We start from the raw sequence: 25,308 nt of genomic DNA, 5'->3' as shown, positions 1-25,308 counted from the left end.
ATACACACGATAACAAGCGTTTGTGATTTTCTTGGAACCCTGAAGAAACAGTAGGTGGTGCTGCAGTACAGTCACTGAAGGCTTCACGGCTGCCTTATGCTTCAATAAAGGAAACGTCTGCAAATACATGGATACATGCATGTGCCTGGAAATATGCCAGCATCATATTTATCCAATATGTGTTACCAACTCTGAGGGTAAAATGGTAGATACAGTTTTGACATTTCATTCAACTGCATGTGTTCTGTTGAAAGTGGCCATAAATCCTCATAGTTTGCAGGGTTGTGTATAAACAACAATAATAACTCCTTTAATATGAATAAACTCTAGATTGGAGGAAAGGGTTTAACTGATAACTCTTCCCACTGCCACAAACTTCACTTAAACATTTGACAGAATGGACAAAATACTTAAATGTCTGTTGTTAATCCACTAAGTAAGTAAATTATTTATGTTTTCTACATTATGTGGAACCAACATGTGTTCCTTCTGTTTGACATAAAGTCATTTACAGACAAAGAAATGTTCATTAGGGAAAAAAAAAACCCTGATACAGAAACAATATGGAACTTTCTGTGCCGGACTTCTGAAGTGTCCTCAGTTCAAACTAACTGATAAAACTAAAGGAAACAATGTGCAGAATAAGTTAGCATATTATAATTAACAAGTGCAGCATATTTATTGTTTTATTTGGACCCTTGACTCTTCAGTGCCACACTAAATTCTTACATTTTAATAGCACAATAATTTGCTGTCTTCTTATCTTATTTTAATTATGTAATCTGAAAGAAAAGGCTTAAATAAAACATTCACTCACAAAATATTCAGACTACTCTCCCGTTATGCAAAACCAGGCTTTCTCCAGAGGTCACCGAGTTGAATTTCAGACTTTTTAAGACCTTTAGTATAGCACATAGCATCTCGACAGCCTGCTACCAGAACTTTTTAAAAAATATATATATATATATACTGCCAACAGCTGGTAAGAGAAAATAGAAAAAAGAATAAAAGATTTTTGTCAGTGAAATTTAAGAATTCTAAAAAATGGCAACTGAATGGAATGTAAAGACGTTTTGAGATAGTCTGCAGATACCCTGAAAGAGAAAAAAACACTCTCCCATGCCTTTGTAGTTTCCATACAGTCTCCTAGTGGCTTGATTTGATGCTCTTCAGGATAGTTCCTCCAAAAAGTGTTGCTCTTCCAACTAAAACTTAACAGTCAAAACTCCTCTGCAGTCCTCAACCTAACCTCTAAAACCTAACCTCTAAGTTACACATTTTAAAGTTTTTTCCTTGAAAGCAACCTCCTTTTAAAATGACTAAAATATAAATCTACACGTCTAGAATGTGCAGATCTACAAAGTCTCTGCCTCTCTCTTCCAACTCGGTGCAGCCCAAGCACACCGGCTCACCTACAACTCTGCTCAAACACTGTGAAAATACTCTTTGCTGTTCTCACGGCCACAGATGGTGAAGCCGGATACTGATTCTGAAGATACAAACAGCTCCACCCTGCAAGTTGGCAGGTTGGTTGCTGATGTTATGAAAATCCAGAAGTCTGAATCCATGTTCTTGAGATGGTGTTATAATACACTACACTGCATTTTCACGGTGGAAATGGCCAGCAATGGTGCTGACTGCTTATTTCGCTCATGATATCTCTTATAGCACATTAAAAAAAACCCCACCTAAGGTCCTGTTAACAAGGTAAACTTGGTTTTCACCAGAGTGGGTCTTTAATATTTCTCAAATGTCATGAACAAATCATCTTGGCAAATCAACTGCAGTAATATTGCTGTAATCTTTTTTTCATTATGAGCTTGAAGCAACAATCTGACATTTGATCTTCATATATTTGCCTTTCAGTCAGTTTGAAGCACAAAAGGTAGCAATTGCTAAAAAGAATTTAACCTACAATCCATTCAGAAAACCCTCAAATGTCACAAAGAAAAGAACAAGACTGGCTGACAAGTGATCTCTGACCTCATGACAACCTCTTCCTCAGAAAAAAAAACAAAGATCTCCAGGTTTCTACTTCAGCGCTGTCACTCGGCTTCATGCAGAAAGAAAATGTTAAGCAGTCACTATTTTTAACCGCCTTCTTACCCAAGCGTGAGGTCTGTTTCTTCTTGATCTCCGTCAGCTTAGGGATGGGGAAGGGCCCGTAGCACTGCGTGAAAATGACTGACAGGTGCTGGCTTATCACCTCATTCTGCAAACAGACGCCAACAGCAGTGAGGACAGAAACTTTATACACAGTGGAGTTTTGTGGCCTCTGTTTTCGGCAATCTGGGACAAAATCTTATGCAAATGTATGATAATACGGTTTGGAGTGCAGCTAAATATATGCAAATATGAGTGTTAATGTCACCCTAGCACAAGAGCACAGGACAATTTGTATTCCCAGAAAAGCAGCCTTACTTTGTCTGATGTTTCACTAACAAGCATTTTGTTTACATGCGCATGAAAGAAAGCCCTGGTGACCTTGCTGGATCGGAGGATCTGGAACATGAGTGGCAGTCCGTGCGTGATCAGCTCCTCTGTGTACTCGTCCTCCTGGATGCAGCTGAAGTCTTTGAGCAGGCCCTGGATCAGCGGGCGGCGGTGCTGGATGAAGCAGGTACGCAGGGACTCGAGCCAGGTGTGCAGCGTCCAGGGAACGCCTGGGAACACCAACACATCCACCGTGAATACACACTTGAGCAGAAACAAGCCGGTCGGAGCGCGGGCAGCTTCAAGGGCAACAGAACCGACCATGTTTCCATCACTTCATGGCGTTAAGCGAGTTTGAAGGGCGACTGCGTGGCGAGTGTCGGATTAGTGGAAAGTCAGAGGGAATAGAAAAGCAGCACCTGAATGTAGTTAAAGAATGTCCCGTTAAAAAATGTTTTGCAGTGACATGATGGACATGAAATAAGCAGAAATCACAGCATGACAGGGGAGGCTGTGTGTATCATTCACTGTTAATCACTAAAACGATTCACCCTCCAAATATTCACTTGATTGAGCTTCTTAGATTTAAGGATTTGCAGCTTTTGTAGGTTTTATGTCACTGCTAAGTGTTTATCTTTGTTTTTTATACTGTTGATTGGACAAAATCAGCACATTTGACACTTTGATGGGAATTTCTCCCAATTTTCTGTCATTTCGCTGATTAAAAATGCAGCAAAAAAACTGTGATTCTTGAGCTTGAAAACAGTCGCTGACCAAATAATCTCACCACAAGATCAGTTTGGTAGCTGGTCTGGATCTGTCGGTCATATCAAATCAACTTCAGTTTGAACATACAGCATGTTTGGAAACAACCTGAGGGCTGGACACGTTATGAGACAGGAAACAGCAAAAGTACGTGCAGAAATACGCAACACAGAGAACCTCTAAATGCTAACAAGACAAAACAGGATGACAACTTGTAAGCGCAAATTCTAAAACAGCAAGACCACTAAGAGCAACCAGACGACACTGAAAACATGTACATCTTGAGATTTTTTATGTCAGTGGAGGAGGAACGTCTGATTGAAAGAGACAAGCTATCAGAGTGTGTTTTTTGTGTGAAGTTGCAGTTGTTTTGTCAAATGTGGTTTCCAGTGTCGAGAATGAGTCGGACAAGAATTCAAGAAATAGGCGCACTCACTTGTAGCTCAGAATAAAGACTAGAAGCAGGAGTAAACAGTTTGTCCACAGCAGTACAAACTGTCCACCAGCATCTCTGAAGCTCACTAATTAACAGGTCATAACTCATGTGGAAACCACAGCGTGTAGTTTAACACTTTTAGCACTGATTAAACAAATGAGATTAAATGTGTTAATTAGTGAGCTTTAGATGTGCTGGTAGTTGGACTGTTTTTAAACCTTTGGACGGAGCCAGAGCGGCTGCTTCCAGTCTTTGTGATGGTCGCTTCATATTTACTGTTCAGATATAAAAGTGTTATGATCCAACACTGAACAAGGAAGCACATAAAAATATTTGCTACAATGTCAAACTATTGCTTTCTCTCTAACAGCTCCAGAACAGTTGCTAAATGGGCCTGATGGTGAGATTGTTTTGCCAGCTAAAATCAATGAATGCTCATAAAATCCTAATCAACAGCCACATTAGGCCTCGTGCTCAATGAGCTGGACTGTGTGGAGGTGAAAGCTGATGACTGCCACACTTACAAAATGAGCACTGCCTGAGGACACAGTTTCATCATCATGTTCACACCTTTTTGGCCCAAGCTATTATCGCCTCTGATATAAAAAGTCCTACTTGTGGGATTGTTTGATGAGTAGCTGTGATTGCGTACAGGACAGCACAGGACTGGACAGGACGGGACAGGACAGGCACAGCATGAGCACATCTCCAGGACAGCTGGAGGCACCAGAGAGCCAGGCATGTGCGCCAGTGAAGCATGTATTAGTAAATCTGACCTAAGCTGCGGATGTCTATGGTGATGTCCACATGGCCGTGCTCTGCGCTATGGTACATGGCCTCTCTCAGGGCCCTCAGTTTGGCCTTTCCTGTTCGCAGCGTCCCTCCGCCGTTGGGATGAGGAGCCAACCTCTTCTCCCCTGGTTCCGAACCCTCAGCCAGGATTTCCTCCAGGGACAGAACATCCCCCTTTTCTTTGTCCGACTGGGACAGGAGCTTCCGAAATACATTCCTAGAGGGGAGACAGGTAGACGAGAGTTACCCTCTGAACCACAAAACTCACCAGTATGACACCATTGTCAACTTTCTAGCTAATTCTCATCTTTAAATTATGATATTTAATTAAAATCACCATATTCTGCACGTTCTGAATGGTTTGCACTAGAGTCTGCAAAAAAAAACACAAAAGAAATTCTGCACTCGAGAAGCTGTTACTCAGCTACGACCGACAGTAAGTTGACAAAAATTTTGGGACTGCAGGCTTTGTTTACACAGAGCGAGAGGAGAAAAGAATGGAAACAAGTTTGAATGACTGAGAAGGAAATAAAATGTACTTATGCTACAAAATAAAAGCAGCATGGCTCAAAAACAGTGGAGCGAGTTGTCAGTAAGTTGTTGGAAGATACATTCAGCATGGTGAAACATCTTTCTAGAGCTGATGTGCAGAGTAATGGGAAAACACAGAGATTGTAGAGGGTATAAAAAAGTAAATAGTAAAATACCTATTCTAAGTAGCAGCCATTACCTGTTTTCAATAATGACAACATTTCTGGCCACTTTCTGTGCAAATTCCAGGTTTTTTCTTTTGTAAAATAAGTAATCCAAACAGTTCAAGTTCTTCCTTTTTTTATAATTCATCGCATCATAACTGTATCATACGGCACAAAAGACATCCTTGAGCTCGTTCTCCTTCTAGTCATGGTTGTGCTGGTTCCACAGAGGTGCAGGACTTTACATTGCAGTGAGAAATGAGGCCGCAATGAGTAAAAATGTGACAGGAGCAAAAAAAAAAAACGCCCATTAACTATTCTGGGCTCAGAGGTTGAAACAAAAGCAGAGTGATAAGATAAGAGTGACAGATTGTTTAAAGTCAAGGCAAGAGGTTAAAAGGGAGGAAAGCTGTAGGACCAAATTGTAAAACACCTAGCACGGCCTGGGGTCAAATAGTAGGAAGGAAAGCTTTGAAGTGGATGATCACACACCAGAAAGTGATTCTAAATCGAGCCCACACAAACTGCATTAAATCCACATTAAACACATTCAGCTCTCTGGCTCTGATGACACTCAAAATATTCTAATGTACCTAATTAAGCACAAATGACACGGCGTGCTCCGGACCTGTATCGCTGGTGTGCACAGTCATGATGAATGAAGCGACTGAAGCGAGGCGATTACGCCGAAAAAAGATGTCGCAAAATCTCCAAATTCATTAGCACCGCATCAACACCGCAACACACTGTTTCGGCAACACAGTGATGCAGCGGTAACAGACGCCGTCCTTTGAGGAGAATGGACCTCAGCACATAACATATAGAGTGTGATCACAGCCCTGATAAAGCATCACTGCACCATCTGCTTCAGTGTGGACGGGCTCATTTAAAGTCCGAGTGCAACCAAACATCATATCCTGTCGGGGAGATTGTTTGATCACTGATGACACGTCGGTGGGAGGCTCGCAGCCGTCACTTTGAAGCTGTTCAGAAAATGTTGTTTGATTGAACCACTAACAGTCTACTTGGGCTTCGGTGTACATCTGTGCGTGAGCAGAATCTCACACTATGTTCTTGTGGTGGTTAAAAGTACGTGGACACCTGAACTTATTGTTGTACATTATCTCATTTTTAAAACATAAGCAACAACCCCCCCGCAGTAACGGCCTCCAGCCCTCTGGTTTCAGGTTTTTTGTATGATTTTGGAGCCGGGCTGCAGGGATTTGCTCCCGTTCAGCATTAGTAGTCTGTAACTGATGCTGGGGGATAAGGTCTGGCTCGCAGCTGGCACTTCAATTCATTCCAGAGGTGTTGGATGGGGTGGAGGTCAGGGCTCTGTGCAGGCAAGTAAAGTTCTTCCGCATCAATTTGCGAAAACCACTTTTTTGGGGACGTGACTTCGTGCACAGGAGGACTGTCGTGTTGCTGAAGGAGAGGGTTTACCTCAAACCACCGCCACAGAGTTCACCATCTTAACTTGAACATTTCCTTCAGGTGAAACTAAAGTAAACCTGTAGGTGTCCACATACACGAATAGTTCAAGGAAATGTACCTATCTGCTCCGGGACATACTGAGCCTAGTTAAGGACAGAAGAAACAAACAGTCCAGCACAACGCTCAACAAATCCAAACTATCACACCTCTACATGGTGTAACTGCATCTAAAAATGTGCAAATGAAAAAGAACACATTGTGGTTCAACCATAGACTGTATAAAAGATGGACGTAGCAACCGGCCCTGAAAAATGAAGCCAACCCGGAAGTGTCAAAAACCTGCAATATCACTACGTCCACTAGCTGCTGGCTCCAAAAAGCCCTGGCTCCCATAGACTTGAATTGGAAAAGAAGTGATCACAGATCAAGAAATACCGCATCCCTACAGCTCAGGATTTGTTTCTTATTAGTTTTCATAGTCACATCCAGAGATCAGGTGGCCAATCTGAAAATAAATCAATACTGAATTTTTAAAAAGTCGTCAAAATGGCGTGGCTGGCTTGATTGACAGTCGGCAGCAACGATGCAGAGGAAGCGAGCAGAAGGCGGTAAATGTGGGCGGGCAGAGAGGGCCCGCCTCTCAATCCGTCTGACCAATCGCTGCTCCTATGGCTCCGCCCCCCTCCGACGATTTTTGCGTTACTGACTCCAAAAATCCAAGATGTCAACCAGGAAGTAGCAAAACCCTGGCTTCATTTTCTCAGTGCAGAAACCAACGGGTGACGTCATGGTAGCTACGTCCATCTTTTATACAGTTTATGGGTTCAACGTGCAGCTTGTCGTCCTCCCAGAACCTGGTTCTGCTGGAGGTCTTGCTCAAAGGGAATCACTAGATTCATTGGGTTTCTCTCTTTGATATTGTTGGGTGTTAATCCTAATATTTAAATATGTCTGGTACAGTTCTAATTAGGGTCTGAGCACTACAGTGCGTACGACCCTATTGGAACTGCTAGGTCATTATTTCTTCGTCACAAAAAAACGCGTTTTTCAGGTGCTAAACGTACTCAAAAACTCACAAAATTTGGCACACACATCAGACCGAGTGAAAAATTTTATAGTTAGGGGGAAATACACACCTCAATTGAAAAATGGCTCCACAGCGCCACCTAGAAAATTTCAACAGAGTCCCAGAGTTGCTAATACACGGAAATGACTTTTTGACAGCTTTAGAATGCTCATAAACTCACCAAAATCGACATACGAGTCACTATCGGCTCAACCACAGATAATGTGTGCCTGTTTGCCAAAATGACTCTACAGCGCCCCCTGCAGCAATTTATCTATTAGCCTCCGCAGGACATTTAACCGATGTTTCCAAAATTTGTTAGGCATATGTAACACATCAGGATGCACAAAAAAGCCTCTTGGACCCATACCGTAAACTCAACAGAAAGTCCGCCATTTTGAAACAAGCGTGCAATTTTTTGTGATTTTTGCCATTTTCAAAATCTATCTCCTCCAAGGGGTTAACTCCTATACACCTCAAATTTGGTCAGCGCATACAACAGGGCTTGGTGATCAAAAGTTATCAAAACGCTCCGCAAAAGTCTGAGGGCGTGGCCGTGGCGGCCCTCTGAATTGTCAATTGACATTTTTTTCCCTGGAAATTTAATGAATCATCCGGCACTGTCCTGGACAAACACCCTCAACCCCACACACATTTATTTCCATCCCTCTGACCTGCGCTGGGCCTCCAACTTACTCTGTGTTCATGCTGCCGGACCGAATGAAGCAGCAGGAAGGTATCCACCTTCCACTGGCGTTAAGAGCTGCAGTGGCCATTCAACGCAGCACGCCTTATTTTATGGTGGTTTTCACATCACAAGTCATTTGCTAAATTGCAGCATGTGAATGTTCAATCAGAAGCAATCAGTTGAAACATTTCCACAAATAACATATTAAAGTCCAAGAATTACGTGAAAAGAGAAGCAAAGATCCTTTTGTGCACACTCCAGAAGGTAATACCTATGCTTACTTGAATCACATTAGTGTACTTTACTGATTTCTCATTGTCCTTTTCATTTACCTCATGGACTGTGAGTATGTCGTCATTTTTCCTTCAAGAGTTATAAAACTAAGTACACTTGAGTAAACTGGACTTGAAACGTTCTGTTCCTGGACTGAACACAGAGCTCAGCAGTGCACATGTAGAGACGTACAGGAGAAGTTTCCAGAAACTTTACGTGGCGGCTGTGGCTCAGGCGGGTCAGTCAATGATCGGAAGGTTGGCGGTTCGATTCCGCCCTGTAACCTGTGTCATGGTGGTTGTATACTTGGGCCACAAGTGCTCCGATCTGCCTCAAAGTCGACACGCTGGATCAGAGTCCCACCTGGAGCCCGTTTGCTCCACACCCCGATGTGCGCGATGCCGACAAGCGTAGGGCGAGGACCCATCAAATGCCGCTTGTGGCTTTAATCTTTTCTTTATTCTTTATTGGAAAGTGCTTCAGTGTCTTTCTGTTGTAAATGTGCTATAAAAATAACTTCTCTNCCTCTCAATCCGTCTGACCAATCGCTGCTCCTATGGCTCCGCCCCCCTCCGACGATTTTTGCGTTACTGACTCCAAAAATCCAAGATGTCAACCAGGAAGTAGTATTTTGAAACAAGTGCGCAATTTTTTTGTGATTTTTGCCATTTTCAAAATCTATCTCCTCCAAGGGGTTACCTCCTATACACCTCAAATTTGGTCAGCACATACAACAGGGTTTGGTGATCAAAAGTTATCAAAACGCTCCGCAAAAGTCTGAGGGTGTGGCCGTGGTGGTCCTCTGAATTGTCAATTGACATTTTTTTCCCTGGAAATGTAATGAATCATCCGGCACTGTCCTGGACAAACACCCTCAACCCCACACATATTTATTTCCATCCCTCTGACATGCGCCGGGCCTCCAACTTACTCTGTGTTCATGCTGCCGGACCGAATGAAGCAGCAGGAAGGTATCCACCTTCCACTGGCGTTAAGAGCCGCGGTGGCCATACAACGCAGCACGCCTTAGTTTTTGGTGGTTTTCAAATCACAAGTCATTTGCTAAATTGCAGCATGTGAATGTTCAATCAGAAGCAATCAGTTGAAACATTTCCAGAAATAACATATTGAAGGCCAAGAATCCCGTGAAAAGAGAAGCAAAGATCCTTTTGTGCACACTCTAAAAGGCAATACCTATTCTTACTTGAATCACATTTGTGTACTTTACTGATTTCTCATTGTCCTGTTCATCTACCTCATGGACTGTGAGTATGTAGTCATTTTTCCTTAAAGAGTTATAAAACTAAGTACACTTGAGTAAACTTGAGAAACGTTCTGTTCCTGGACTGAACACAGAGCTCAGCAGTGCACATGTAGAGACGTACAGGAGAAGTTTCCAGAAACGAGGCGGCTGTGGCTCAGGCGGGTCGGTCAATGATCGGAAGGTTGGCGGTTCGATTAGGCCCTGTAACCCTGTATCCTTGTGCCACAAGTGCTCAGATCTGCCTCAAAGTCGACACGCTGGATCAGAGTCCCACCTGGAGCCCGTTTGCGCCACACCCCGATGTGCGCAATGCCGACAAGCGTAGGGCGAGGACCCATCAAATGCCGCTTGCGGCTTTAATGTTCTCTTTATATCTCTATCTCTGCTTCAGTGTCTTTCTGTTGTAAATGTGCTATAAAAATAACTTCTCTTGATGTGAAGCTTGTACAAGACCAATCGTAGCATCTTTGAAGTTTTGCTTGACCTACAAATTCTCATCAAAACTTAGGTGATTCTCAGATATTTTTGTGACCAGCCAGGAAGCTAACCAGACACAACACGCACTAAAAATAAGACAGGGGCTGCCGGAAGATGTATTTTTTTCAATTTGGAGCTGAGATAGCTATTTCCCTCCAATTCTGGTCATTGTGAGAAGCTGTTACTGAAACGGAACTATATCATATTATTTTTGTGCCGCTCTTGGTGAGACAACAGCGATATTTTTCAGAATTTGGTCTTCATTTCCTTACTTCAGGGATGTAGGTGTCTAGATGTGTCTCTTATATAAAGCGGACACAGTACATAATGCCAACAGTTACCCAGTACCGTACAAAGATTTAAGGAGGTCTGCATGTCTCCTGATTTATATGCAAACTTTCTGTGCTGGTAAATGAGAACTCCGACTCCCCCACATCTCACAACCAATTCTAATTCAGTTTGAACGTGCTCACGACACACTGCAGCATGACCATCACACTATAATTGATTGTCCTAATAATGCTGCATTGTGTTGTTGGCTTTTTCACTCCACTCCATTTCCTGACAGCTCTCCACTGCCCTGAATGTTAATGGGCTTTATCTTACTCAGCTGCAGGGAAATTATGTCAAACTGAAGCCGTAAGTGCGGCTGAATAGACTGCGGCGCTTATCGTGGCCCGCTGTCCGACAGGGAAACTGAGATATCTGCCTCTTATGTGCCGTGGGATTTTGTGAGAGGCAGATGGACCAGGACAGAGTGTGTAAATGGATCAATACTGTGGTAATGGATATATCTTTGCTGGCTGGCACTTGTGTGTGTGTGTGTGTGTGTGTGTGTGTGTGTGTGTGATTGCTTGTATCACCTGTGGCCGTGTGCTGCTGCCAGGCTGTACGAGTTCATGTCTCCCAGCGGGGCGGAGGAGATGCCGTTTCGACACATGGTCCCGATCATGGGGTCGGCCCCTCTTTCCAAAAGCAAACTCACCAGCTCAAAGTTACCTAATGAGGAGCACAGATGCAACGGAAGAATAAAGGGTGAGCACACTCAAACGTAGCACCCTTTCGTGCCGCTCTGTACCGAAGCTCTGCTGCATTTCACAGGGAAATTCTTTGTTCATTTGCCAGGTTGAGATTTTAGATGCACTAAGATGAAGTAAACCGCTTTACATGGCAGAATAACTCAAATTATCTCGACCAGCTGCAACATTAATGCTGATTATACGTTAATGCATCGATAATAAGAAACTTGTTATATATGCAGCAACTTGGAAAGTGGTGATTGTGCATAAAGAGTACTTTTTTAAGCTATACTAAGTCTAAATTGTTAAATACACATCTGCACTGTTATTTCTTTTTTCACAGCAAAATCACTAATAACCCTAAAAAAAAAAAAAACTCAGCAATACATGACAACATCAGTGTCAAAACCACACTGCACATAAGCAAAGCAACCAGTTTGCATCTGTTGTGATGATTGCTTCGTCATTCAGGTCATTTTTACAAGCAAGTATGTCACGTCTTCTTTAATATGTTCATGTTTCACCACTATCTATGCTGGCTCTAAAGCTTTTGAGGCAAACGGAGGCTCTTTAGGTGTCATTTTTAAGTGGAGTTCAAGCATTCAACAACAAACATAAATAGTAGCTGTGAATGAAATCAAGTGTCTGCAGCAGTGAAATCTGCTCTGTCGTAGATAAAACGAGGAGCCGTCACTCGAACAGAAACCACCACTGTAAACACGTCATTATCGACAGTTCGCTGAATACGACGAGCTCTTTGGCGATACAATCAACACGGTGCTCCGGTTAAATTGAATCGGGACGTAACCTGTATTCCTGCACGCTCGCATTTCTTATCTGAGCTTTTATGTCCCAGTAAAAGTTAATGTGACAGCAAAGTGAAACAGGCAGGAGTCTCAACGTAGCACTAAATGAATCTTTAAAAAAAAGTCTCTTGCTCGTTGCTATTCATTAACAATAACAGCTTCGGGACTGTGCTCTTTATTTCATCTGCATTATTTATTTTTTAATGAGTAGGATGTTAATAATGTTCATCATCTGTGGCTGTGTGTTTTATTCACTGGTTGCCATGGTAGCATGGCTGCCAGGTAGCTCACTGAAGCCCTCCATATTTCAACTTATCAACTCACACTAGGGTTAATTAGAGGGTTGTCACGTACCGTTGTTATTGTACATAGAAAGTCAACCACTGGGCAAATATATATTTATGTACTGAAAGGAACTGTTTGATTTTTTAAAAAATCTAATCATTTGTTTTAATGATAATGAGAGATATCTATTTCTCAGTTTAATGTGTCTCGAGATAGCAGCCAGGCTCAGCATAACATTGGAAAGAGGTGCAAGCTTGGTGCAGACCAAAGGTAACAAGCCTTTAAAGACCACCTCTGGTGAAAATCAAGTTGTTTTTTTACCTTTATTACCTTTGCCCATGTCGTGTCTTTTATATGACAGACGAGACTTCATGAACCACATAAGCAGCCATTTAACAGCAGATCCATCTTAAAACAGCGTACAGTGTACCAATGACTGGGGTTTCACATGTCACAAACCAAAAGAAACCAATCCTGTCAGCGTGCTCGGTGGGATTTTCTGTATCATTATTCTTTATCACAATCAGTTTAAAGTTGGAATATATTATTGGTTGAAGCAGTTCAGTGTTACAACTTGCCATTATGAAGCATAGAGTGTTTAAGATATTAGTGAGCTTTAAAGTTCACTGATTGCATCTTGATTATTTTATGGCGTGCATTTACACAAATGAGCTGCATATACATGAACGCGTTGCATAAACAGAAATGTGCTGCAAAAAGAAAATGCTGCAAATATGAAAACGCACCGTAAAAAGGAAAGCGTGTGAGCTTTTCACCTGAGAGGCAGACAAGGGTGAGCGAGACAAGTAACGTCAGTTGAAGCAAAAGCTGTATGAAAAGGTATGTGTTCTCTCGTCTCCATGGATAAACATAAATAACACGAAGATGGTAGTACAACACCACCTCAGCACCCATGTGATCACAGTGAGTGAAAGGCTAAAGACTTAAAAACTGCCCCTAGAGGCCTGTGGTACTTTGTTGTGTGACTGGATATGCAGCGTTTTCTTTGTGCATTTGGTTTCATTTATGCAGCGTGTCACTATATGCACTATGTTTTCCTTTTGCAGCGCGTTTCTGTTTATGCACCTCATTTGCCCTGTTGGCCACCGTAATGATGGATCTCGAGGAGAGCAGTTTGCAATAAAAGCTATGAGTGTGGATGTACAGGTGCATCCTCACTGTATCCTCACCACATGTAAAAGAGGCATAACACACAGCTGAAATATACAAAACATGTCAAGAGCAGGACTCATGAAAGAGTGTATATAATGTATATCACTCAGTCATAGTAATATATTTAACTACTTATTTGTATTGTACTTTTCTGTGTGTCACACCTCTTGTGTACTTCATAAAACCATTCAGCATTGTGGAGAAAAGTCCGGCTACATGAGATTAATCACATCAAAACTCTGCTAATTTTTACAGAAATTAAACAAATTATATATAACATGGTTTGAGGTGCTGGTTGGCAGATTTTCTTACCTTTACACGGAGCCAGTGTAGCTGTTTACAGTGTTTATGCTAAGCTAACAGCTGTTCAAGAAGTCCAAACGATTCATTTAATGCACATGTCGGTCCTGCTTTGATCCATGTTCCCGGTCAGTTTAAAGCTCATGTTGATTGAATAAAAATACCTGCTGCAGGTTCTTCTATGCAGCAACACAGTCATGAGAAGCAGCATTTAAAATTCACTGCATTTTCAAAACCCAGATAGTAATTGAAAGTGATAAAGTAATGAGATGATTATAGCAGAGTGAGAACGCCTTGTGGTGCGCTTAGAGTCAAGATGTCACGACTAATCCCTCATACGCTGTACCAGGATAAAGCGGGGTCACATATTCACATCCGAAACACAAAAGGAAAGGTGAACCCACGTCCTCGCTGCTCCGTTGTGGTTACCTGCAGCAGCGGCCAGCTGAAGCGGGGTCTCTGTGTAGTTCTCCGCCCCATCCTGCAGGGCGCCCTCCACATTCGCTCTATTATCCAGCAACAACTGTGGCAGAGATGGGAGGCGGAGGGGGAGGGAGGGAGGTAGGGAGGTAGGGAGGGGGAAACAAACCAGAAGGGAGAGTACGGAGGAAGAAAACAGGCGAGGGGGAGATGGGGTGTTACAGTCAGGCTTGGCAAGAGGAAAAGCCTCAACTGCTGGAAGCCTAAACGACCTCATTTGGAGGCTGTCCGAGCTCTGGACACTAACCACACTGCTAGCTACGCTTCCTCATTAGCTTCTGTCTGGGGGTCTTATTGTTGGTGCTGAGCTGAGGAGAAGGAATCTCTCCTCCTATGTCCAAAACTCTGATTGCGGTGATACAAATTAATAATTGAAATAAATCCTGAAGGCGACGGTACTCATCAGACTTCCATCCAGTGTCAGCTCATACAGTAGCTACTGCAATACAATGTATTACGTTTTAAAAATGAATAGAACTGAACAAAACACTGGAATCTGGCACCCTGCGGCTCCATATCAGGCTGGCTGAGCTCTGCTCTCTTTAGCCCTCCTCTGGCAGTTCCTCACTACTGCTGTAGGACAAATCTTTACATTCATTTGGGGTAAAGACCAGGGGGCTGGGTCACACATCTACACATCCTATGAGCATACATCATTAAAAACAAACTGGAGAGTTTGCCTCGACCAAGCCCATAACAGATAACTACTGCACAGATAGGACCAAGGAGGAGAAATAAATAGGACATCTGGCATCATTGTTCTCATGATGCACCATAATAATAATCATCATCATCATTATTATCCTCATTTTGGCACAAAGGACAGGGCAAGGGCCACAGGTTAATGGTTACAGGTCATAAACGTCACTACCTGCACGACAGGGACGTGTCCGTGTAACACGGCGAAAGTGAGTGGCGTCCCCTGGCGCGTTTCAGGATAAACTGAGGGGTGCTTGTTTACTGTGCTTGGCACCTGGGAAGTCATAGGTGAAGTTCAGGGAGAGAGATATATATACAGCCATTAACATTCACAGCTCAGGGCAGGAGATGGGGGGAGGGAGGAGGAGTGAGAAGCAGTATGCAGGAGAAGTATAAGCAAAAGAGGGTAAGATGGCAGAGGGAGATTTTCCTCTTGAGTTTCACAGAAAATCTTTAGCAGCTTCAATCCAACCTCTCAATCGTCACTCTAAACGTGAGGCCAGTTAGTGTGCATCTGCCTGGACGAGGCTGTCTGACCACACAGTGTTGTGTCTGCCTAGCTCCACCTTTTAGTCGTGTTTCATTTCAAAAGGGGAATGAAACCAGAGAGAAAACGCAACATTGGCAACGACTACAAACACTGACAAGATGAGTGGTGCTGACTCATCAACAAAGCAGTGGCGGAATAAAATTAAAAAGCCCGATGTTGTTGTGTGATTTCTAAAGCGGCTTTATTACCCAGCAAATTATAGAAATGGTTTTCAGAATGTCGCCTGGAGGACGAACCGATGTTTTATACAATGTCACATTGTATTTGAGCTCTGATGCTAAACAACAGTGTTTTTGTGTTTACAAGGTTGAATTATTAATTGTTTCATAAAAACAGAACGTTTCAGCAAACACAGAAAATCACTGACTGCAATATGGATCATCATGTTTTATATAGTACAACATTACACTTCAGTTAAAGGCTTAGTTCACCCAGTTTACAAATAAAAGACACATTTTGTACTTTGTCTTTGGTGTATTTAACCATGCAGATAGATTTGGTCCTATAAGGTTTAAGACGGAGTTGCAGCTTCAATATAGAAAAACAGGAATAACATGAAAACACTTAAAGGGGTTTTTAACCTGAACTGTTTCCAAAAAAACTTCCCCATATAGACCTGTGCAGTCAGAGGATTATCCAGGTCAGTGTTTTCCAACTTTTCTAGCTCATGACACTTTTAAATGTCATGACTTTTCATCAAAGGTTATGGCTAAAATCTGCTATAAATGCTGTCAAGAGAGCATGCATGTCTCCTCCAAAATGTAACCGGCGGCTATAGAGAAAGCACTTTCAGACTCCAACAACTTGGTCTGGTCAGATCAAGCTGCTTTCTCCGACACACAACCAGTGAAGACGTCTCCACTGCCGTGACCACGAGCCGCCACAGTCAGTGAAAGAATGTAGAAACGGCAGGAATGTTGAAATCAGTAACGAAACAAGGCAAACTATGCTAAGCTGTCAGCGATGTTAAATGAAGGAATTTAAACCCAATTAGTGTGAGGAATAAAATCAAAGAACCATACTGTCTAATTAGTGCTGCTGTCGTAGGACTGTGACAGAAATATGATAATGAGCTATAAGTCACAACTTACACATACGTCTCAGTGAATGCACTGTTGTTAACACCAAACATAAATCAAGTAGATGTGGGTTTTGAGGAGATAAACAAACAAACAAAAAATATATAATTTTTCTACTCCAGCTGTTTGTTTTGAACGTCTTTGTAGATGATATTCATGGTAATCTCATGTACTCCAGTAGGACGCAACTGGAATTCTTAGAAAGGGTTCACATTCACGAACCTAAAAGAAGAGCAGCTTTGCTTTGAATGACTTTTAGTGGCCTGAAAAGGTAAAAGCAATCCACACTTCACTCGAAAAAATAAGAGAAAATCTAAAAAAAAAAAGAAACTTTTTGACAGAAATACTTTTTTAATCTTTCTTATTACTAGTATTCATCTTGTTGAGGTTTATATTGTTTTTAGAAAAAGTCATTCCTTTGCCGGAAACATACAATATTCTACTCAGCAGCAGTGTTTTGGTGCGACAGCTGCAGTCACAGACAGATGAAGCATCTTAAAATGTCTGCACATAAAACTATCTGCATGGCGAGGCTCCAGTAGAAGCGCATGAGATTTATTCTTATTTAAATTTGGGTTAATGAAGCCTTTAAGCATTTATTATACCACAAACTCCTACAGGTAATGCTCTGCTATTGAGTCAGCACCGCGCTAAACACAGGCACTTAACCAATGAAGCAATCACAACAATAAACCATGAGGTCACTATGAAGGAGGAAAGTCCTTTAACTTTTCCTTTTTTGTAACTGAAAACTAAGATTAAAGCACAGAGAACACAGTGCAGAGACAAAAAGCAGGATTCATAATAGCACAGCCTCACTGCTACTTTAAGTGTTCTTATTTCAACACGACAAATAAATGCAATGAGGTTCATGCTTCATGTACAGTCTGCGGTAGCAAGTTACACTAAGTGCACATACTTGTACAACGGTAATGAATTATTGATGCGGTGTAAAGCAAACCGCTGCTGGATGTCTGCAGTGTAAAATGTAATGAAGTGAGTGCCTGCGCTCAGGGACTATCAGTGGATTATTATTCTGTATCAGTGTAAAGACAAACCGTCATTGTTCCCGTGCAAATGATATTCATTTATTGCTTATCAGTGCACTTTGTGTAATGAGCTGCCGGGGGAACAGAGAGCATGCCGAGAGCAGGTGAGACAATGACGATAGAGAGGGGAGGGGAAAGAGCAACACAAAGTGGGTTCATCGTTTTCACTGGTACACAGCAAACAAATGTGAATGAGCATATTAAACCAGAACAAAAATGTGGAATTCATTGTGCGTTTGACAAGCTGACGGTCAACACTGACCTCGCTGTTGATGTCGGCTCCGGCGTCCAGCAGCATCTGCACCATGGCCTCGTCGCCGCGGACACAGGCGTACATGAGGGGGGTCATTCCCTGCAGCAGAGAGGGAGGAAGGAGGGAAGAAGTGTTTCTATGTAGCACTTAAATTGGGAGGTAAGGTGGTAAGAAAACTGCTTTCATTCTGGAAACACACCAAAAGAAGAAAATTGCACAGTATATTTAGCTGCTGTTGGAACCCTGTGAACTCCAAAATCTGCTGACAGGTTCGTAAGGTCTGTTTTTAAAAAAAAATCGCCAAAATGAAACCATTTACAGAAACTGTAAAAACAGAAAGAATAGTTGGATTTTCAGCGACGCGACCGTGCATGACCTACATGTGTAGTTCTGTCAGGGAGAGTCTGAGCTTCAAATTGTGATATTTCATTGAGACCACTTTATTCAACACGTCCTATTCAAAATTCACAAAAAATAAACCATTAGCACCAGATTCTGTAAAAGACTGAGCTTTACTGTGCGACTGAGAAGCTGTGATTGACACACCTGTGACTAAAAAAACTTCACGGAGCATTTGGCAGGTTGTGTTGTAAATAAGTACTGACACAAATTAGAGCGATTAAGAGCAAAACAAAAAAAACCCTGATCAATAGAATAAATGCAACATGGTTCAAAAATGGAGGAGCAAGTTGTTGGAAGATACATTCTGCATGGTGAAATATCATGTTAGAGCTGATGTGCAAAGTAGTATGAGAGGTTATAAAAGTGTAAATATATCTGTAGTATGTGGAGCCACCATTTTACATACATACTTATTTGAAGTTTTTCCAATTTTGGTGCAGTAGATAAAGAAGTTTTTTCTGTTTCTTCTATGAATTATGGCATTATAACTTTGTAATACTACACATGAGACATCTTTGAGTTCTCACTGCTTCTAGCCATGGTTGGGTTGTGTAGAGCGGAAGGACTTTATATTGCAGTAATAAAAATGAGTCCACAGTGAGTATAAACGTAACACAAAACGGCCAGAAATTACCAGGGGTTCAGAGAATTAACTGAAGTTCATTAGCATTTACTGTAGTTGCATAAGTTCACTGTGTGAGTCGCTACAGGGATTAAACTCTTACAGCCACCACTCATCAAGGAGTTTTCATCAGTTTGGCAAATTCACATGGAAAAACTTCTAACAGAAGAACTGTGAGGCCAAAATACATGTATGAGACTTTCCTTAAAAGGTAACATCTTCTAGTTTTTTGGGGGTTTTTTTAAGTACTTGTTTAGGAACTGAGGAGAATTAAATCAAGCTTACATGCTAATGTGTATAGCATGTTTATGATTTAAAAAATTTAAAAACAGAGCTAAACATTTATACCTTTATATGCAACATGAAGACACTTTTAATTTGCTTAAACATTTCACCAGTGACCCCCTGGCTCTTAGGTGGTTAATTCATCATCATTTCTGTGTTTTCATCTGATTCTAACGACTTTTTAAAGCATTTAGGTCAACCATTTATGTATGGACTATAAAAAACGGACTCACTAAACAATGGTAGAATAGTTTTGTTCCAACTGTGCAACTTGCTATTGCCTAAATAAGCCAGCAATTTCTTATGTGAATGTAAAAATATTTTATCTATCTTATTTTCATTATATTTTAATCCATATCAAGAACTTGCAAGTACCAAGTTATCTCCATACCATTGCTTTTTGTAAGCTACCTTCTGATCTTGTAATCAGACTGGGTACAGGCAGCAAATAAAACCAAATGAAATGACATGAATGACAACAGTGGCAGTCATATATAATGTAATCAGGGACTGATTGGATCATTCATTACCCGGTCAGTTTGCTGTAATACATCATAGACCACAGACCATGACATGAAAATAAGTGTTGAGAATTATTAATTATAAACCGAACAAACACTGAAATGATCAAAGAAATATGATATTTATCTTACATTACATACAAGGCATGGCTTTGATTATCAAGGGTGCTCTAACAGGCTTTTTCCATGGTCATGAACAAATTACTTGATTGGAGTGCACTTTAGTGATTTGGTTCTCGCCATTCAGTCAGTCTACTTGCCTGTCAGAGGTCAGCGCTTCCAACAAACATACATGAAAGTGTGAAGAGAGACTCTTTTGTGCCATCTCGTTACCATACCATGAAAAATGTGTATTTCACAGCTATCAACAAAGCCCTTACAGGATAATTCCAGGTTATTTCAACCTGCTGCTGTTCACACTAGTGTGACTACTTGTGGCTATGTGCGTCATGCTGATGTAAAGCTCCCATAATGTGCTGCTTAGTTAATGAAAGGCTCACACGAACCCTGAATGCGTCAGCTCACAATACCGTGCCATACATGATTTGCCATGACAGTATAGCTCGTGGTTTTAGTCCTGCTCTAAGCGGGCTGCTACAGCGTTTGTAGCTTAAAATGCAGCTGAGCAGCTGCTGTCTTCCCAAAGAAGACTTTCTCTAATCTGTGATTGACAGAGCGGAGAGGCAGCTGACATGAATGATTGTGTGAGACCAGGACTTTCTATCACTTCCAACTTTCTCTCTAAGCGATCATTTCACGTAGAAAAATCGCTGAATTCACAGCACAGCTGTATACGGGGGGTTTGTCAGACAACACTGCGGTTATAACATCAGTAGTTTAGCAGTGCAGAGCAGCAGCTTGGAATCGGCTCTGAAGTGACTGTTAAATCCTATTGGCCTGCATTTCAGTCTCTAGGGAAAAAGAAATATCTATAAATGAACACAGATTTTTTGGGAAACCAACTGTTTTAAAACAGTATATGTGAGCACAGAGAGCAGGAGAGAAACAAACAGGTGTAAACACACCAGCTGAGTTTAGGTTCCACTGAAACACAAAAGACAATCTGAAAACACACAAATCTGACCAGATCATGTTAATTTATTTTTAAATCAGTCTTAAAGCTTCCATCATCCCTGAATGTCCCTCAGCATGACAGTTTCCACAGAGCTTTGACCTGTGGACATACGATCAAAGCGAGTCGCAACTTTAGCCACATTAGCTGTGTAATGCCGCACTAACATTGGGGATTTTGTGGTGACATTACTTAAAAAACATAAAAATAAAAAAAAAGTTTTAAAATCTACTGAGTCTTTAGTTGTAAGCCCACTACACACTGTGTGATTTTTGTATGTCGAAAGACGAAAGATATAAATCGTAAGAGAATTGTGGCAATATCTTTGCTCTATAAATCGGTGGTCCTACGTTGCACTGAGACAGGTTCAAAGACAGCCATTGTCATGGTCTTGCAACCAAAGGCAACCTGACAGTGTCAGAAATTTGGGGTGATCATCTCACAGTGACTGCTGCGACCTACGTCAGCTAACTGACTAATAGCGGTATGCAATGACGTACTGATCAGCGCGACACTGGCGCTAAACCCAAATAGATGCTTTGCGACTACAATGGCAAAACGCATCAAAAAAATATGTGGGATGTCTTTCTCTTTTTCTGAGCCACAACTGCACCCATATTATCCTCCTTCTCCTTTTTATGGGATTTCTCTCCAAACACATAAATACCACAAGGGTGAGGGCGCTGTTCATGCTTCACTAATTCCTTTCTCATGGATAGATGGAGCACGCTTGTGACGTTTCAGTCACGTCGACTCCCGTACATTGTAGGCTGTGATTCAGCTTACGTTTTCATCGTGCAATCTGCACACAGCAAACTTCATGTTGTGCCCAAAGTTTATTAGATTCACGTTGTACAGTGTAGCTGTGAACTTAAACGATTGTTAAAATCACAGTTTGTAGCCAGTCTTAGTTAATGCATGAAGACTCTCATGGTCACTCTTGCAGCAAACAGCAGAGCAATTGGTGAGATCTGCTCATGGCCGACACAGTTAACAGAAGCAGCTCTAGAAAGTAAATAAACCTGGTGGACTAAGAGGCAGCTGCTCATTCTGAATGGCCCACCTGGAAGCACGAGGCAGTGAGAGAGCAGGATAATACAAAGCGAGGCGACTATCGGTTCTTCAGCTGGAATGTAGCAGCTCAGTAAAACTGTTACTGGCTTGTATCTATCTAGAGGGCTTGAGGGGTGGCAGGAGTAATGTCTTCATATCACAACAGCTTTCATTGTGGCTTGGTGTGCAGTTAACAAAATGTCTGCTCCAGGCAGCTAATTTCTTTGTTTACTTCGAGTCAGACGTGAATATCTACAACAGAGGTTGAGAGCGCAAAGTTAGCGACACTCATTGTGCCACAATAGCCACATTAATGGGAAGTGCATCGAGCGGAAACAAACGGAAAATATCTTTTTACACTTCTGTAAGGAACTCAACAGCTGCAGTGCAACAAAAAAGTCTTTCTGTAATGTTCTTTATAACACTGGGTTTGTGATTTCCATATGTGCATGTTCACCGCTGGTTACTAATCAACCCCATTCCTAAAGGCTGCAGTGAAATATACTCCTCATGAATAGCTTCCAGCTTGGAGGCATATTCATCCTCTGCAATAAGATTCTTCCAGCAGTCGCTTTGCAGCTTCTAATTTCCCAAACATAATCATAACTTTTTCAAAACGGCTGTGTCTTTGCAACATGAGCGACAGCATAGGTGGGCTGTTAAACTCCGAACATTACATCTTATATCTCTGCATAAGCCTTGAGCCTGACAAGCCCACACACAGACATTATACTCCGAACCGTAGGGCGAAGCTCTGGGCGCTATTGTGTCTAAGAGCAAAACAAAAACTTAAGAACTTTATTGTAACGAGGCAGTGAGTTCTTCTTATCATCAGACTTTCTAAAGTGTTTTGGATGAGCTTCCATAAAACAGACTTCAATCATATGTCTGATCTGGGCCATTATGTTCAACAGAGGCCTTTTACGACTCACTCATAACGCACCACAGCACTTTATTCTAAAGACTGATATCCCTTTGTGGTGATTCATTCTTAAACATTTCCTGGACACCGATCTACTTAATCAGCAGACAGCTAAAGGCCGAGAGACGACGGACCCTGATGATCATCGTGATGAGTTCAAATGCCTCTCAGCCGTGATGACAGACTGCAGCTTTTACTTTATTGCTCCTGTAACGCTGTCTGGTCCCCTGATCCATTTAGTCAGTTTTACAAGGAGATAAAAGCCTGCATGTCACCACGGCCTGTTATTTATGTGCGGTGGGAAAAGGAAAAGTGTCAATCAATATAATTTTATCATATTGTGAAGGACCTGTAACAGTCAAACTCTGTTAATGCCTATGGTATGAATCCAGGGACAGCATGAATTGTATTTAGGAGGGTTTCAGAGTATCTGAATGGAGAACTGCCACAGATATCGTTAACGGACTTAACTATCTGCAGCTTTCTGACCACGGAAAATCAGATTGGCCTTTAAGCTTCCACTTAGCAGCACAAGGAATAACCAATATTTCCACTGATGGGGGAAGACGGGGATTCCCAAATGACATTAGCACTTGGATGCAGTAAGACTGAGGTATCGACCCAACCTGTCAGCGCTCAGTCCAGGAAAAGTGTTGCAGCATTAGTAACAACAGATGAGTCCTGTCTTCCCCATATTTTAGATAAACAGCAGGTAGCTAAGCAACTGTGCTTCTCTTTGACAAAAACATCTGTACTCCTCTCAATACTTGGATCCAGACAAAGTTGATTCATATTGCTCACAAAATGTACAAAAGAGCATCAATACTGTGGTGTTTAAACCATGTAACTAAATGGTAAGGTGTTCTGAGAGTCCTAACATGTCGCGGTAGGTGTAGAGTTAAAAGGGTCAGACTTGCTTTTAGCCATATTCAACGATTAACAAAAGGTATTGACAAAAAATCTGAAATGATCTTCTGAGATGGTCCTTCATTTCTGCAGGTAAAGTCACAACAAAGCAGAAGTTGTTGACGAAAATGGGACTGCGACTGAATCTGCGTTTGATTTAAAATATATTTAAAGGGGGCAGAGGAAGTGCAGCACCAGCTCCAGAAGGCTGTTGGCCTCCATCCACGCCTCCCACACCTAATTTGTTAGATCTGGAGGAGGATGAGGGAGAAATGAATAAATTCAATTAGAGCTCAGCCACGCTCTTCTGGGAATGTAAAGTTTTTGCCAAGTGAGGTTTTATTGATATTTTACTCTGTTCGCTAGCATGACCTGGACAAGTGTGGTCTGACCTGATAAGCTAACTGTCCCATACCACATATATCATATACAGTCCTCAGAAATATTTGGTTCCACAGAAAGAAATAAAAGAGAGAGACTGGAACTGAAACACAAGGACACAAGATTAGAAATCGGAAAACTAGTGTTTTTTTGTGTTTGTGTTTTTAAGTCACGCCTGGCGCCAAGATTCAATAAAAAACAAAACCTCACATCAGTCAAGCTTGTTTGCTGCACTGCACAGCTAATCAGGCGAAGCTCTTTGTTGAATAATTGATAATATTGAACCTCTGTGTTTTTTGGCTATTCAATTACCATTTTGCATTATGAAAAGTTATTCAGGATCACCAGAACCGGCTCCTGTTCACACTGGATCCAATCAGTGGATTAGGTTCAATATCAAAGAAAAAGTCCTTCAGTATCAAATGATAATTATGTGGCAAAGGTAAAATAATTAACGAGCTGGTTGACAGAAAAAAAACACCTTTGAATTATATTTGTTTTCAGAAATTTCTGTTGCTTTAATTTTAAGAAACAATAATTTTTTAAGCATCGTTACCACACAATGCTTAATCATTTTGTGATAATAAATGGACTGTGTTTTGGAGTGTTGGTCAGACAAAGAGACAAAGATTGAGACAATAGATTTATAGCTATTCTACACAATAACCAATAATGACAAACATCATCAGCTGTAACCTCATAATGAGAGAAGATGTAAAGCTTCCCTTCATGGACAGAGTGGGCTGATTGTTGCAAGGTGTGCATGGAGTGTGAGTTCTAGCACTAAGCAGAAGGGATGTGTCGTTTGGCCAGGGGAACAAATACTCTGATGCTGCTGATATCTGTGCAGCACAGACGCAGCCAGGCACAAAGAAACCAACACTGTCTTGAAAATAATGTCTTTTTTTTTCTGCTTTCTCTACCAAAACAGACAAATAAAAAATTGTATCATGGCTTAAAAAATTCAGCACACTGCATTACTCATAGGGAGCCGTCTGTGCCCAGCATGTGTGTGAATTGCGATGGGATGCCAGGTAAGACTTGTTAGAAATTCACAATTCATTGTGGATCACTCTCTACTTTGCTGTGTAGGTGTGGGATGTTAATGCTGCATGTGTGTGTAGGAGT

At 41.6% G+C, this 25,308-nt stretch overlaps 1 protein-coding gene across 1 annotated transcript in view; it reads right to left on the bottom strand.

Moving 5' to 3' along the window:
• LOC103362095 (ankyrin repeat and BTB/POZ domain-containing protein BTBD11-A) overlaps positions 1-25,308 on the bottom strand; it is a gene marked incomplete at its 5' end in the record, with an annotated part of 73,702 nt that overhangs the window by 10,154 nt on the left and 38,240 nt on the right. Inside the window, 7 exons of the mRNA XM_008288360.1 lie at positions 2,107-2,212; positions 2,485-2,663; positions 4,411-4,643; positions 11,187-11,322; positions 14,336-14,429; positions 15,258-15,359; positions 18,026-18,115. Coding sequence (XP_008286582.1) covers positions 2,107-2,212; positions 2,485-2,663; positions 4,411-4,643; positions 11,187-11,322; positions 14,336-14,429; positions 15,258-15,359; positions 18,026-18,115 — 940 coding nt within the window. The remainder of the gene's footprint in view (positions 1-2,106; positions 2,213-2,484; positions 2,664-4,410; positions 4,644-11,186; positions 11,323-14,335; positions 14,430-15,257; positions 15,360-18,025; positions 18,116-25,308) is intronic.

Source organism: Stegastes partitus, unplaced genomic scaffold (genome assembly GCF_000690725.1).
Source record: "Stegastes partitus isolate 25-593 unplaced genomic scaffold, Stegastes_partitus-1.0.2 Scaffold555, whole genome shotgun sequence".
Taxonomy (NCBI): Eukaryota; Metazoa; Chordata; class Actinopteri; family Pomacentridae; genus Stegastes; species Stegastes partitus.
This window is presented reverse-complemented; position numbering and strand designations above follow the sequence as displayed.